At 35.9% G+C, this 16,558-nt stretch overlaps 1 protein-coding gene across 1 annotated transcript in view; it reads right to left on the reverse strand.

The window, feature by feature from the left end:
- The window catches only part of ATP11B (ATPase phospholipid transporting 11B (putative)), a 121,248-nt gene that overhangs the window by 76,890 nt on the left and 27,800 nt on the right, over positions 1 to 16,558 (reverse strand). The window contains exons 3-7 of the mRNA XM_029214120.1: positions 15,256 to 15,345; positions 13,530 to 13,610; positions 8,262 to 8,369; positions 7,948 to 8,076; positions 7,217 to 7,320 (exon numbers count right to left, since the gene is read on the reverse strand). Of these exons, the coding sequence (XP_029069953.1) occupies positions 7,217 to 7,320; positions 7,948 to 8,076; positions 8,262 to 8,369; positions 13,530 to 13,610; positions 15,256 to 15,345 (512 nt within the window). The remainder of the gene's footprint in view (positions 1 to 7,216; positions 7,321 to 7,947; positions 8,077 to 8,261; positions 8,370 to 13,529; positions 13,611 to 15,255; positions 15,346 to 16,558) is intronic.

A 16,558-nucleotide genomic window follows, 5' to 3' on the forward strand; every position in this document is an offset into this window, starting at 1 on the left:
CAATGCAAATGTAATATATTATTATGATTATCAGTTTGGTCATGATGAGACTTTATAATTGCTACACAGAGATGCATATATTATTTAGCCAACAATGAATGCTCATACATTTTTATCACAGTTTACTAAATAAAGACTCCGGTAACCAGAATCATTCATTCACTCATTCACATACGTATTCATGCACTCATTTATCCAACAAATATTCACTGAGCAACTACTATGTGTGAATTATGTGCGGAGGGTAGAGTAGTAAGTAAAAAAACTATTAGTGACCTCCAGAGCTTCTTTAACTTTTGGTTTCCTGAAATTTAGAGTAAGTGGCCTGTTGTTAAAATGAATTTTCATAGCCTGGCCTTTTAGTTCCAATTTCCACTACCAAAACAGCTCCATAGCACAAAGTCAACTCAAGTGAAAAATTACTTTCTATAATAGTGAGAGGTAAATTCTGAGTTGAAGCAAATTCTGGGCAGAGCCTCATGTTACTCATTTAACTATGCAAAGAAGTATTAAGCATGACTTTCCAAATGTCCCCTGTTATCCCTCCTGTTTCCAGGTTACAGATGCTTTACCCCTTGTAGACTTTGGATTCATTATTTCTCGCTAATCTCTTACTTCTTCTTCCTTCAGCCTCCTGTATCAGGGAGAAGCACTGCTTTTTTTTTTTTTTTTTTTTTTGCTGTGCCGCGTGGCATGCGGGATCTTAGTTCCCCAACCAGGGATTGAACCCATGCCCCCTGCAGTGAAAGCATGGAGTCTTAACCACTGGACCGCCAGGGAAGTCCTGCTTTTTAATTATCTCCACTTAACGGAATTTTATGTAGCTCTGGTTTGAGCCTCAAACTTTGGATTTAGATTCAAAGAGCCAATTCAGCTGGTGACTCCTAGGCCCTGTTCAGAGATAATGTGTGGTCAGTCTTTCGATTTTCCTGAGCCAAATGGCAACAAGAGACCTGTTCTCCTTCATTTTATCTGTCCCGTTATCCTTGATTCTAAAGCACTTCTTGTATTTGTTCATGCCAGTACCATGCTGGATTAACTCATTCTGCACTTTCCATAGCCCTTTCTCCAAACCCACACTATGATTTGTTTCAAAATGGAAAAGAGCTTTATTATTCTTTACTGATTATAAAGACTGAATACACTCAAATACACATACTTTATAAAATGATTCAGACGATGTAAAAAGACGACAAAAAGGGAACAACAATCATCAGTAACCCCACTACTCAAATAAAACATTATTAATATTTTGAGGTATGTTTTCCAGGCTCTTTTTCCATGCACATATAAATATGTATGTATCTTAAAAACAAAAATGGGATCATATCATAAATACTGTTGGTAATATTTTCTCCCCACTTAACATGTCCTGTGAAAAATACAGATTCAGGGCTTCCCTGGTGGCGCAGTGGTTGAGAGTCCGCCTGCTGATGCAGGGGACACGGGTTCGTGCCCTGGTCTGGGAAGACCCCACATGCCGCGGAGCGGTTAGGCCCGTGAGCCATGGCCGCTGAGCCTGCGCTCCGCAACAGGAGAGGCCACAACAGTGAGAGGCCCGTGTACCGCAAAAAAAAACCCACAAAAAAACAGATCCACATCATTACTTTTAATGGCCACACATAGCATTGTATTTTGGGGTCACTGCATAATTTATTTAAGTAATTCACTACTGACAGAAGCTTAGGTTTTTTCCCAACTTAATGGATAGTCTAAACAATACAGCCCCAAACAAGCCAGTGTACATATCTTTTCACATTTGCATTAAGATATATTTCTTTTTTGCAGTATGTGGGCCTCTCACTGTTGTGGCCTCTCCCGTTGCGGAGCACAGGATCTGGACACGCAGGCTCAGCGGCCATGGCTCACAGGCCTAGCCGCTCCGCGGCATGTGGGATCTTCCCAGACTGGGGCACGAACCCATGTCCCCTGCATCAGCAGGCGGACTCTCAACCATTGCACAACCAGGGAAGCCCAAGATATATTTCTAAAAGCAGAATATCATTATTTTGTTAGGAAAAATTCCTAGAAGTGGAACTGATGAGTTGGAGTCTACAAAAAATAAAGAGAATAGAAAGAATTAAAAAGAAAGAACAAAAAGAGCAAAGGAGCCAAGGAAAGAGACTATGGAGAATACTGTGAAATAGGCACCTGCTAGAGGCTGTACCTAAACAGAAGACTCTCCTAGTTTTTATTTCTTCCAGTGGTTGGGCAGAGATAATTTCTTAACCGTACTCTAGCCTCTCCTCAATAAGCTGTTAGAGTTTTCTAAAAGGAAATAATGTGGACTTCCCTGGTGGCGCAGTGGTTAAGAATCCACTTGCCAATGCAGGGGACAAGGGTTTGAGCCCTGGTCCGGGAAGATTCCACATGCGGCAGAGCAACTAAGCCCGTGCACCACAACTACTGAGCCTACGCTCTAGAGCCTGTGCGCCACAACTACTGAGAGTGCGCTCCAGAGCCCGCCAGCCACAACTACTGAAGCCCGTGCACCTAGAGCCCGTGCTCTGCAACAAGAGAAGCCACCGCAATGAGAAGCCCGTGCACCACAACGAAGAATAGCCCTCGCTCGCCGCAACTAGAGAAAAGCCCGTGTGCAGCAACAAAGACCCAATACAGCCAAAATTAAGTAAGTAAATAAATAAATTTATTTAAAGAAAAATAAAAAGGGAAATAATGTAACCACTGTTAACTAATAGGTAACTGGGAAGGAACTGACAATATTCAAAGGAGAAAAATTAATAAACACAGAAAAATGTTCAGCCTTTCTTTTTTTTCTTTCCTTCCTTTTTTTTCTTGGCCGTGCTGCATGGCTTGCAGGATCTTAGTTCCCCAACCAGCGACTGAACTCAGACCCCGGGAGTGAAAGCGCCGAGTCCTAACCGCTGGACTGCCGGGGAACTCCCTGCTCAGCCTTTTTAGTAAAACAGTAAATTAAAACCAGTTTTAAAACTATAAAACTATTATCTACAAAATCAGCAAAAATTTTAAAACTATAATACTTAATACTAGGGACTTCCCTGGTGGCACAGTGGTTAAGAATCTGCCTGCCAATGCAGGGGACACGGGTTTGAGCCCTGGTCTGGGAAGATCCCACATGCTGCAGAGCAACTAAGCCTGTGCGCCACAACTACTGAGCCTGTGTGCCACAACTACTGAAGCCTGTGCACCTAGGGCCTGTGCTTTGCCACAAGAGAAGCCATCGTAATGAGAAGCCCACACACTGCAACGAAGAGCAGCCCGCACTCACTGCAACTAGAGAAAGCCCGCGCACAGCAACGAAGCCCCAACGCAGCCAAAAATAAATAAATAAATTGTAAAAAACACGAAAAACAAAACTTCATACTTGTAACATTTTGAAACAATAATAAGCCTCATAAACTTATACTTAGCTCATAGCAATAAAAATTAATCCAATGTTTTTGGAAAGTAACGTGTCAGTAGGTTTAATAAAGGCCAAATTCGATTAGGGTTTTAATCTAATAATTCCACTTTTGCAGCTCTGTCTGTTCTTAGGGAATAATCTAGTATTAGATTATTAACTCTAGGAGTCAGGAGCTATCACTGTTTCCTTACTGCTGCATTCCCAGTATCTAGCACTATGCCTCAGTTATTGGAGGCACTCAATATATGATGAATAAATGGGCAATAAAAATGTTCTCAAATCCTTTGATTAAGTAATACTGTGGAACTCTTATCATTCATTTACTCATTCAACAGATATTTATTGAGTGTCTATTCTGTTCTAGGTATTTCAATTCAATAGTTAAGTGAATTGTAACACACACAAATCTTAGCTGCATATATCACAGAATTCAATAAAAGGAAAAACTTAAGTGCATAAAATTAAGTCCATACAGATATTTATTCTTTTCAACTGTCAACAAACATGTAGTAAGGCCTCCTATATGCCAGATCTGTTCTAGGTGCTTGGGATACATCAGTGAACAAAACACACAAAGATGTCTGTCCTTGAATTTACAATTTAGTTGGAGAAGGAGATAATAAGCAACAAACATAATAAGTACATTACATAGTATACTAGAAGGTATTATGTGCTATTAAAAAAAGCAGGAGAGGGTAAGAAGGATTAAGTCACAGTATTAAATAGTCAAAGTAGGCCTCACTGAAGAGGTGATTTTAAGCGAAGACTAGAAGGTGGTAAAGGAGTTAGATAAAGAACAGCTAGTGAAAAGGTAGAAGTGGATATGGCATTTTCAAGGGAAAATAAGGAGGCCAGTGTAGCTGGAGGGTGAGGCAAGAGGGAGAAGGGTCAAAAATTAGATCAGAGATCAGCTGGGGATGGAGGCAATCAGTAAGATCATTATAAAGATATGAGTGAGACAGAAAAGCCATTGTAAGGTTTGGGCAGAGGAATGCCATGATCTGACTTACATTTAAAAAGGATGACTCTGGCTGCTTTTGTGAGAACAGACTGACTGCAAGGGAAAGAAGAGTAAAAGCAGAAAAACCAGTAAGGAAGCCTTTGATAGCAGTAATCCAAGCAGAAGATAATGCTGGTTTGGATCAATTTAGTAGCAGAGAAGGGGGTGAAAGATGGTCAGGTTTTGGATGTGTTTTGAAGGTAAACCAATAAGATATTCTGATGGATTGGGATGAGATGTGGCAGAGGAGGTGAGAAGAGGTGAGCAGAGAGGGGATGAAGGAGTCATGGCTGACTCCAAGGTTTCTGGCCGGAACAACTGAAAAGATGGACTGTCATCAGCTGAAATGGGAAAGGCCGTTAGCATAAAAACTTCTGGAGGAAAGATCAGGAATTCAGTTTTCAACGTGATTAATTTGATATTTTTTACTAAATATCCAAGTGGAATTGTGGAACAGGAAGTTGGATATAAGAATCTGAAGACTAGGGAAGAAATCTGGGATTAAGATATAAATTTGGAGTCATCAGCATATAGATGGTTTTGAAAGCCATCAGCCAGGATGAGATCACAAAGAGTGAGTTCAGATAGTGAAAGGTATAGGTAGAGGAGGGAAGAGGACTGAGGATAGTCCTGGGGCACTCTAACATCAAGAAGTCAGAGAAGAGGAGAAATCAGCCAAAGAGATTGAGAAGGAGGGACTACTGAAGTAAGAGGAAAATCAAGAGAGGGAGATGTCTTGGAAGCCAAGTGAACAAGTTGTATCAAAGAGGAGGGAATGATGAACTATCTAACTACTGGATTCTGAGTTGGTGAACTTACATGTAATAAGGTGTCATGCAATATTTCTAATAGCAAAACAATGGAAGAGTTAAGTATGGAATGACTGGGGAACCGTTAGGTTCTAGTACGTTTACTTAGACTATTATGCAGCCATTAAAAAAGATCATTACGAATACTGTGTAGTAAGATGGAAAATACTTTAAAAAAACCACAAAGGCCATCATATTCTTTCAAGAAATATTAGAAAATATCGAGAACAAAAAAGGTGATTAAAAAGCAGCTGAAATCGTGCCACCAAGAAATAAATACTAACATTCTGACATGTAATTCCTCTAGGTTTTTCTTTCTCTCTATACCTATTTATTTTTTCTATCTAACTACTTAACGACCTATCAAATACACATACATACATATTTCTTTTTATATAATTGGGATCATATGAGACTACAGCTCTATAACATTTTATTCAACATTGTATTTCAGTATGTTGCTATGTCATTAAATTCTTTGAAAGCATCATTTTTATTACCTACCTAATTCATCTTACATCTATACCATAAAGCCATTTAAGCATTCCTCCTACTTGGACATTAAAAATTTTAAACATCGATATTTCCCTTATAAATAGCATATAGTATAGTACAGTAAACTGAAAAAATACAGTCAGAGATATATAAAATATCTTTACAGCTGTGAGTTCCTCAAGGATGGAAACTGTGCTTATTAATCTTATTTATCACTTATCATAATGAGCACAAAGGTGTTCAACAATAATTTGTTGAATGAATGAATAAAAACAGCAATAAAAATTTTAAAGTAGTGGCATAATTAATTATGAGTTATTTTTCTATTACAAAAGTCTTCTGTAGTAATTACATTTGTATTTTAAAAAACCCATATACTTTCAGTAAGGAAGAGGAAAAGAGAAAATAAAGAGGAATACCTTATATTCAACAGTGAATTATTTCTTATTTAAAAAAAATATTTTTAAACTTTCTCCCCATTTTCCAAGTAATGTAAAACCACCCACCAAAGCATTAGTTACATTTGATCTCATATTAATCTTATGCTTTCTTAATGCTGCATCATTTTCTAGTTTTTAATACTAATCTTTTAATAATTCACCCTTGTCTGAGACTTGGAAATAACAGCAATAGAGAACTCTTAAAGTACTAAATTCTTCACAGTTAAATCTATCTTATAATTTAAATGCTCTTAAAGCATAGAACTCCAAATTTTTACAGTTAATTGGAAAACTCCATATTGTATCCATATTTGACTTTGATGAAAATGCAAGATTTTTATAGTATCACATAGAGAAAACTCCATTATAAATATATGGATCCAGAATAAAGATATGTAAGACATCTGAAAAATCCAATGACTAGTGATAAGATTTTAAAACATTTCAACCAACAAATGGAGATGGAGAATATGACAAGAAGCTGAGGGTAATTTTTACAATGTGGTTATAATTTATATTCTATCACCGGTTATTGAGTAAAAATGAGTAGTTTCTCATGGAAGTCTTTAATAATAAAAAGTTGTTTCCATTCCATAGATCACAATAATTAGCACAGCACTCACTGAAAGATGACTTACACTGTATTAATATTTAGTAAATTGTAATGTTAAAAGGAGTTAGTTCCTATTGAACATAAAGACATGGCCCTTGCCTTCATGGAGCACATATATACACACGCACGCACACACACACACCATTAGATTATTTTCTTCTAAGGAAATAATCTTATTTCTGTTGTAACTACTATTATAGTTATAAAGTTTATTGCTATTGTTATAAAGCCAATTCATACTAAAGTAGAAGGTAATAGGAAAGAACACGTGAATAAAAGCATGGCTTTTGAATGAATACTTTGGCTTAGAATTCTGGCAAATTCTGCTTTTAGCTTTTTTCCCCTTTAACTGATCTCCCACCTTGCTCCCCCCAATAATGTCAATTAGCTAACTATCTCAGTGCACGTTTATCATTGTACAAATGAAATCTGTAAACAGAACTTAAAATGAGCATGGTGATTATCACACCATACCTGTACAAGTCTGCTTCTGGTTGCTGACATTCTATCACAGCTATAAGAGTGTCCAAATTGGCAACTGTCTGTAATACTGCTGTTTCTGGAACTGCCACATGGGTCTGAAAAACAGAAAAATTAAATCGCAGTTTCGAGATCTACATGGGACTTTAGATAACATTTATTTCAAACCTCTTTTACATATGAAATTACAGCATTCTGTAGCTGAGATCACTTAGCTAGATGGCAGAAGAGAAAGAAGAATGTAAAATAACAAGTAGTAAAAGGAGTTACTGTGATTACCTGTCTACAGAGGACATTTGCATACCAGGAAATTAAGTCTGTGTTAACAATCATTACTGCTCTAAGTTTATTATAAAAAATTTAATAGGGGGAAAAAAGTGTATCAAATAAAATCCTTGATTGTATTAATACTTAGAAAATTGAGAAAAATGTAAATGTGTCCCGTTATCTAAAAAAGCACCATGTATTAGAAGATTATTTTTTTCCTAAAAACACTTTTCGCTTTTCTTAAACTTGACTAAATTATGTGAGGCTCCCCTTGAAGTAAATGTATAATAACATTATTTCTTTAAAAAAAAAACTTAACTTTTAAAAAGTTTCAGTAATTTAAAACATTTCTCCTTTATCAGGTCAAACTTTATTACCTTAACCAAAGGAAAATATTACTATAATCCAAAGACATTTTGTTCACCAAGAGCGACACTCAAACATAAGCATGTACAAACCTTCAGGTTAGTTTCTCCATCCAAGCTAGCAGTTGTAACATGACAAGAACCATCAAGTCGATCTGAGGACAGAAGCACCAAATCTGCAGGGAAAATTTCATCTTTGGCTACTCGAACAATATCACCCACCTATGAAGAATTTTGGGGAAAAGTGGATATACAGATTTTAAAAGGCAAAAACTTAATTTTAGTGAGTTCTAAACAAGTGGTCTATCATAATATTTTAATGTAGGAAAGCAGACTTTTAACTAAAACAATCAGAGAATTTGTGATTTCAAAGTATTATTGATTTCTATTATTTACTAAGTGCATACCCGAATGTTTTTTGATCTAGTTTTTACAAGGCCACCACTTCGAACAACATAAACAGGAGCTCCATTTACTTCATTATCTGAGTTATGTCTTAACCAATCTTCATATCCCTGTAAACATCAAAAGAATAAAAAAAATGCCCCTCTTAGTATTAGAAGATACTTTTTATCAAATGAGAAAAAGAAACATAAAAATTTCCCTCAAAGATATCATTCATTAGAATTACGTTAGGCTACCTGACTCAGGTATTTGACATTCATCACTACTAGAAACACTCTTTTCTCTTGGTTTTCATCACATACATGTTCCTGGTTTTCATACTATCTCTCTAATTACTCCTCCTCAGTTTCCTTACAGGAGGCTCCTTCTATGTCACCTTAATGGGCCTTTTTTTCACCGTTCACTTTCTCATTACCAGATTTCTTCTATCCCTGTGTCTTCAAAAAGTTCTGAAATTTAGGGACTTCCCTGGTGGTGCAGTGGTTAAGAATCTGCCTGCCAATGCAGGGGACACGGGTTCAAGCCCTGGTCTGGGAAGATCCCACATGCCGTGGAGCAACTAAGCCCGTGTGCCACAACTACTGAGCCTGCGCTCTAGAGCCTGTGAGCCACAACTACTGAGCCCATGAGCCACAACTGCTGAAGCCTGTGCACCTAGAGCCTGTGCTCTGCAACAAGAGAAGTCACCTCAATGAGAAACCCACACACTGCAACGAAGAGTAGCCCCCGCTCGCCGCAACTAGAGAAAGCCTGCGCACAGCAACGAAGACCCAATGCAGCTAAAAATAAATAAATAAATAAATTTATATAAAAAAGAGGAAACATAAGCATTTCACAAAGAATCCTTTGATTAAATGTTAAAGAGTGGTAATTTTAAAAAAATATTTATTTTTTATTTGCTTGCACTGAGTCTTAGTTGTGGCAGGAGGGCTCCTTAGTTGTGGCTTGTGGGCTCCTTAGTTGTGGCTCACTAGCTCCTTAGTTGCGGCATGCATGTGGGATCTAGTTCCCTGACCAGGGATCAAACCCAGGGCCCCTGCATTGGGAGCGTGGAGCTTTATCCACTGGAGAAGACTTATGCTATTTTAGAGAAAATTCAAGCACTCAGAGGTATAGCACAAGTATAGACAGTGGAATGATATCTAAGAAGTAACATTAAGTGATAAAAGTAAGGTACAGAATGTGTTGTAGTCTATGCTATCATTTGTGAAAAATATATGCTTACTAATGTGAACACTTTGTATAGATACCTGGACTAATGTACAAATAATGGCTCCCTCAGGGGAGGAGAACTAGGAGACTAAGGGATAGGAGCATAAGAGACTTTTACTATATGTTATTTAATTAATTTATTTATTTATTTATTTGGTTTACAATAGCCAGGACATGGAAGCAACCTAAGTGTCCACTGACGGATGAATGGATAAAGAGGGTGTGGCACATACATACAATGGAATATTACTCAACCATAAAAAATGAAATTGAGTTATTGGTAGTGAGGTGGATGGACCTAGAGTCTGCCATACAGAGTGAAGTAAGTCAGGAAGAAAAAAACAAATACCGTATGCTACATACATATGGAATCTAAAAAAAGAAATTAAAAAAAAAAGGTTCTGAAGAACCTAGGGGGAGGACAGGAATAAAGACGCAGACATAAAGAATGGACTTGAGGACACAGGGAGGGGGAAGGGTAAGCTGGGACGAAGTGAGAGAGTGGCATGGACATATATACACTACCAAAAGTAAAAAGCAGCTCGGTGCTTTGTGACCACCTAGAGTAGAGGGGTGGGATAGGGAGGGTGGGAGGGAGGGAGACACAAGAAGGATGAGATATGGGGATATATGTATATGTATAGCTGATTCACTTGGTTATAAAGCAGAAACTAACACACCATTGTAAAGCAATTATACTCCAATACAGATGTTAAAAAAAAAAATTATTTGGCTGTGCTGGGTCTTAGTTGCGGCATGCGGGATCTTCGTTGCAGCATGCAGGATCTTTAGTTGTGGCATGTGGGATCTAGTCCCCTGACCAAGGACTGAACCCAGGCCCCCTGCATTGGGTGCACACAGTCTAAACTGCTGGACCACCAGGGAAGTCCCTATATGTTATTTTATACTGTTTCCATTTTTTAAAACTATGTGCATCTATTACCTAAAACTATTACATTATAAAATATAAAACAAATACTAAAGATTGCTCTGAAGGTCTATGCTTTTCAGGGAGAATCCTTTTGGGAAAGCATTTTTAAGACACAAATTATGCTGGCTCAATTTAACATGTGGTATGTCAATTTTAGAGAAATTTAATTGAGAGTCAAAATACCGTTCCTGAAACTGTCAAAAAGCATACTTTTATAGTCAGATGACATCAATAAAGCAATAACTTTAAAATTATCTTTTTCTGAAGTTATCATTCCATTTACTTCCATTGACAAATTTAAACTAAAACAAAAATGTATTAGAAATCTTTGGCTCACAAGTACAAATGAAAAAGTATCATTACATACAATCTATGATACAAAATAGACTGCTTTTTCACAAGAGCAGTCATAAGCAGATTTACTTAGGGTTTTATTTTGATTTTTTAAAAATTTGTTTTGTTTTGTTTTTAGCAGTTACACAGCGATTTTATAGTGCAGGGATTTCAAGTGCTAACAAAATTTCTGATTTTTCAATTGAAAACTCTAGAGACCATTTCTTGATGTTTCCTACCCTGGAAAATGTTGTTTCCCTTGATTCTTCAGACTCTGTTGTTCTTACATTCCTAATTACCTTTCATATCTTGCTTACTATTATTCTTTTGTGTAGATACACTTGTCTCCCAAAATCCAAATATATATCAGCAACAACTCTAAACAGTTGGGGAGGCATACAGTTAAAATCTTTTTAAACAGAAGTTCACAAACTATAATTCATCCTACATGTCACTGCCAGATTAAGCTTTCCAAAACACTGTTTTAATTCACTATCCTGTTCAAACCCCTCCTGACAACTCTCAAAGAGTCTTCCAGCCTCTTTAATTTAGTACCAACATCCATTTCCAGTATGTTATCTTTTAGTACATTCCTACACAGGGTCAAACATTAGTCAGATATGTCATTCCCTAAAATAAGTCTTGCCTTTTCTTCCAGTTAAGCCTTTGCTCAAGTTGTTTGTTTCTATCTCACCTTCTTTACCAACTATCATTTTATCCATATTCCAAAGTCTCATCTCTAATAATATTTCTTCCATGAAGCCTTCCTTGATTATCCAGATGAAGTGTTCCACCCTTTCTCTGAATACCTACAGCTCACTGGCTCTTTCTATGATCTTATTAAACTATAATTATTTTTGTATTTGGTCTTACCTTCTCTACTTCATACGTTTTAAGCTCATACAGGACAAAGATTATGATATTTACCAGAGCACTATATCTTGCATTACACAACTAAAGAGAAAACAATTTGCAAATATAGTTGGAAGAAGTTAAAAAAAAAAAAATCTAACAACTTCATTCATATTAAAGTATAAACCAGGGCAAGAAATATTACAACATTTAACATTGCCTTAAAAATATTCAAGAGATTCATTCATTCATTTATTCACCTATCAAACAAATATCTATTGAAGGCCAAATATGTGCACAGCCTTGTTCTGGTCACTGGTAATAAACTAGTAATATAAAACAAAGTCTCTGCCCTCATAGAACGAAACATTCAAATGAAGACGACAGACAAACTAATAAACAAGCATTTATTCAATAGAACCATAGGTAGGCAAAAATGATATGAAGCAAAAAGACCAGAGCAGGAAAGGAGAGAGTGACACAGAGGTCAGGAAAAACCTAAGATATCCAAGTGGAAACAGTTGTATTTCCAAGCACAAAGAGTTGTATATGTGTGTCTGGAGTTCAGAGCATAGTTTCAGGATACATGTAAATTTGAGACCCATCAACATATAAATGGTACCTTAAGCCACTAGATTGGAAGAAATCACCAAAAAGGAAACTATATATAGAAAAGAGGTCCAAGGGACAAATGTGTCTTACTTTGATAAAATAAATGACATCTAAAAAGCCAAGTAAATATGTAATTGCATTAAGTGATGTGGATGCTTACTGACTTACACGAATTCTCATCTCCAACAGAACACTGAATATAGGGAAATCAAACTTAGAACGGTAGCATGATATTCTGACACACTAAATAATGCAACTGTTAATCTACAGACTCCCCTTACCCATATCATGTAAGTAATAAATATACTACATCTCAGAATTATAAAATGTTTTCCAATTTTGTTTCCATGTCAATTTCCACCTTATCCCTAAATCTTATATAATGAATATTTATCATACTGACACAAGAAAATTCAAATTAACTCCCTTTCAGGAGGAAGGGTTCAGTTCTGTATAACTGAGCCTCTGGCCCAATATCTTCTCAAAGATATTTTGAGAAGTGGTAGTATATAAACATGACATTTCTAGGAATTTTTAAACTTCTTGTCATGTTTATCCAATAATACTGTTCTTCTATACCTACATTTTTTTTTTTTTTTTTTTTTTTTTTTTAGCGGTACGCGGGCCTCTCACTGTTGTGGCCTCTCCCGTTGCGGAGCACAGGCTCCGGACGCTCAGGCTCAGCGGCCATGGCTCACGGGCTCAGCCACTCCGTGGCACGTGGGATCTTCCTGGACCGGGGCACGAACCTGCGTTCCCTGCATCGGCAGGCAGACTCCCAACCACTGCGCCGCCAGGGAAGCACAATATACCTACATTTTAATATCAATTCAAGATCTGGTTGAAGCTATTTCCCCTAGAATACTATTTTACATAAAAATCGACCTCACCAGAGGAAGTTGTAAAAAGTAGGAAAGCACTGTATAATTCTTATTCAGAAATGTTCGTGCCAGAAGTACATGTTCCGCTCCTTATAAACATATCCCCTTTGAACTGTATTTCCTTTAAATACGACCAAACTCTGCAAAGATGATTATAATAATTAATCTGTTTCATATATGAATTGGTTTGTACATATAAAATGCTTGTTTTTGGATGCTCCCTAGGTGTATCAAAGGAACGACGTATTTTAACAATTGTAATCATCCCATCAGTCACCAGGTACCTGATAACGATGGCTTAATTCAGTTTAATTTTACCATAGGCAGAATCAAATAAATTTCTTCTTATGAAAATTATTTTCACAACAATAAATCTTACTTTGGAGTGGAAATATTAAGCAACTTCTGAATGACTTGGGAGAAAAATAACAATACAAAGTATTTCATACCTGCTTTATGGCAGTTACTGTTATCACAAAGAATAACGGGAGTCCACTGGTAATTGGACTGGTAGGTGTATCAATCATAAGCTGGATTAAAAAACAGAGAAGGCAGAGTATATTTTACATTGTACACATCACACTATTAACATCTAGAATCTCATAATTATTGGGAAATCTGAAAACATTATACAAAACATGTATCATGGTCCAGATGAAAAAACAACATGAGAGAGAGACTACGCAGTGAGTGTAGTTTAGTTCACAGTTTCACAAGTTCACTTTGATGGCTTTTATATGGGGTTAGTAGAATACCTAAATCTATTGCATACCCACAAATACTGCTAGGGTGGACTCAGTCTCTGCTTTCTTAGCACAGAGTACTTAAGGTCTTCCTTGGTATTTGCCTTGGAGGGGAGCTATAGCTGCTCAGAATCTCAGTTCACATTTCTTTGCCCATCCTGAGAAACGCTGTAAAGTCTGTCAGTTTTTACCCTGGGATCCAGCATAAACTCACCACTTAGGGAGAGAGAACAAGAAACGTGACTAGGGAAAGGGTTTCTTTCTACAAGTGATTTTGTTACACCTAGCGGAGCCAGAAGGGTACAACTTGCAAAATGCTGCTGCAATTATCTAAATCATACAACTGAGGTTTCAATAAACTGCTGGAAAAGAAACATTTGTAGTAATTATATTTGGTTATTTAGAACATGGGTCTAACGATTTATTAATATTCCTTTACTCTGGGTAGGCCAATTAAATTTGTTCTACTCCACACACAAGCTGAATTCCTTATCTTAGCTAATAATTTCACAAATGCATGTTACATGGACATAGTAAGTATAAATTTCTCATTTTTCCAACTAAACCAAGCTGAAGTTCTATTGATGAAAAAAAATCAGAAGTTCCTTTTCTGTTCATGAAGCAAAGCAATTAAAAAAAAAGTTTCCTCAAGCTTTACAGTGACTACTTCACAAGTTTTTTTCTTTTGAAAGCCCAGGTTCTATGGAGAGAAAAGTTCAGAGTTTATACAAAAATTCAATGCCACACTGGAAGACACTGCCAAGGTATTATCAGAAAAGAATAACCTCTTTAAAAGAAAATGACACTTATTTTAAATCCTGATTTATACTCAAGTTTCATAAGCTGTTCTCTTGATATTTTGACATTAGGAAAAAAAGCACAATGTGAAAATCAAGAAACTGTCAAACAGCTTATAATGAACATAGATTTAGCTTAAGAAAATAGTCTCCTGCAGAAAAATCAATAGTCACGGGGATTCTTAAAAATTACAATTAAAAACATTTTTAAATAAAAGTAAAATTTAAATTAAAAAAAAGAAAAGCCAAAGAAAGATTTACTTTGTACAAAGATGGTTCCATAGGCAGAAATGTGCCAAAAACATGTGCTGTATATTAAAAGCCAAAATATTTATGTCCGAGGCAGAACATCTGAAAGGATGATGTTATTTTCTTGGCTTTGATTATGATTATCAGCACCATAGCAATCAGTGATAAAACAAAATACAATTAATCTTAAAATTCACTGGCTATTTTTCAGACATCTTGATGCTGTTTAAATCATTGTATTCAGTGAATACAATGGGGAAGCTCTGCAAAAAAAAAAAATGGTCCCACAGTCAAATGATTTAGAATGCAATATAACTTTTCCCTGAAGATATATTTTTAGAACCCATGTCTATAAACTTAACAATTTATGAAGTGATAAAGCTTACCTGAACCAAAAATATAATAAGAAAATAAAAGTTTGCCACTCTTCTGAATTGTTCAAATAAATTTTTTGGAACAAAATTCCACACAGTATACTAAAAAAAAAAAAAGGAAAAAAAAAAGAAAAAAAAAGATCAATAAGTTAATATTTTAAAATAATATATACTATATACATATAATAACAAGAAAAGTAGTATCAGATTTACTAAGCCCTTAGACAAATTCATGTAACTCTCAATGCTACAAAAACTATCTGGTTTTTAGAGTTTCAGGGCTTTTATTCTATTTTTTTTCTGTCTTTTACTATTTATTGGCAATTTTAGTATAATTTTTAAAAATGAGATAAACTGGAACCCATCAATTTTGCTATTAAATTCTTAGTTTTTTAGAAGTTGGAGATGGCAGATCTAAAATAATATTTTAATAACTGATTTTGGTTTTTGGTTACACAAGACTGAACCTAATGCTGAAGATGAATTAAGAGTTGATAGAAATGCTAACACTGGATTCAATTTATTTTAAATTTTATTAAATTTATATTATATTTTATTTATTTTATATTTTATTTATTCAGAAACAGAGGAAATGGTATAATTATTCAGTTATTCCATTAAGCATGGGATACGGAAAAATAAACTAGAATGTGAAAAAGATTAAAAATTACTTTAGGTAAGTGATCACTGGTATAACCATCAAGAAAATCTCATAAAGGATATGAAAATCTGTCACAATGTCAATTTTTAAAGACAGCAGAGTATAATGGTTACGAACATAGATGGTAAAGGGTTAAACTGCTGTGGCCTAAATCCTAATCCAAGGTCATTTAGTGACCTTGGACCTAATCTCTTTGTACTTCACTTTGTGCCTCTATAAAATGAGGACAATAATAACAATCATACTGTACAGGGTTGTTATAAAAATTAAATGAGCTAATATATTTATGAAGCACTTACAACAGACCCTGGCTCATATTAACTGCTGTGTGTCTGTTGTTGTATTATTCATCAGTTTATAAGCCTATAATGCTATATTATGGGGGCAGGGTAATATCGTACAAATTTTACTTGTGCCACTCACTATTCACAACACAACTTTATGCATGAAACAGGGAAACACTTCACAGCACTGTTACTTTACCCTATGTCCATTCTCTCAGTAGAATCTAAGATCCCTAGAGACACTGTTTTATTTACTGCTCTATCGCAGTTACACTAGAGCACACAGCTAGAGATCAAAACTTTAGCAGAGTAGATAAATAAACATGGTTGGAAAAAGAATTTTTTTTCCAGATAACTCTCCTGATGTCAG

The sequence above is a fragment of the Monodon monoceros genome, unplaced genomic scaffold (genome assembly GCF_005190385.1).
Source record: "Monodon monoceros isolate NGI ecotype Baffin Bay Population unplaced genomic scaffold, NGI_Narwhal_1 Super_Scaffold_11, whole genome shotgun sequence".
Classification (NCBI taxonomy): Eukaryota; Metazoa; Chordata; class Mammalia; order Artiodactyla; family Monodontidae; genus Monodon; species Monodon monoceros.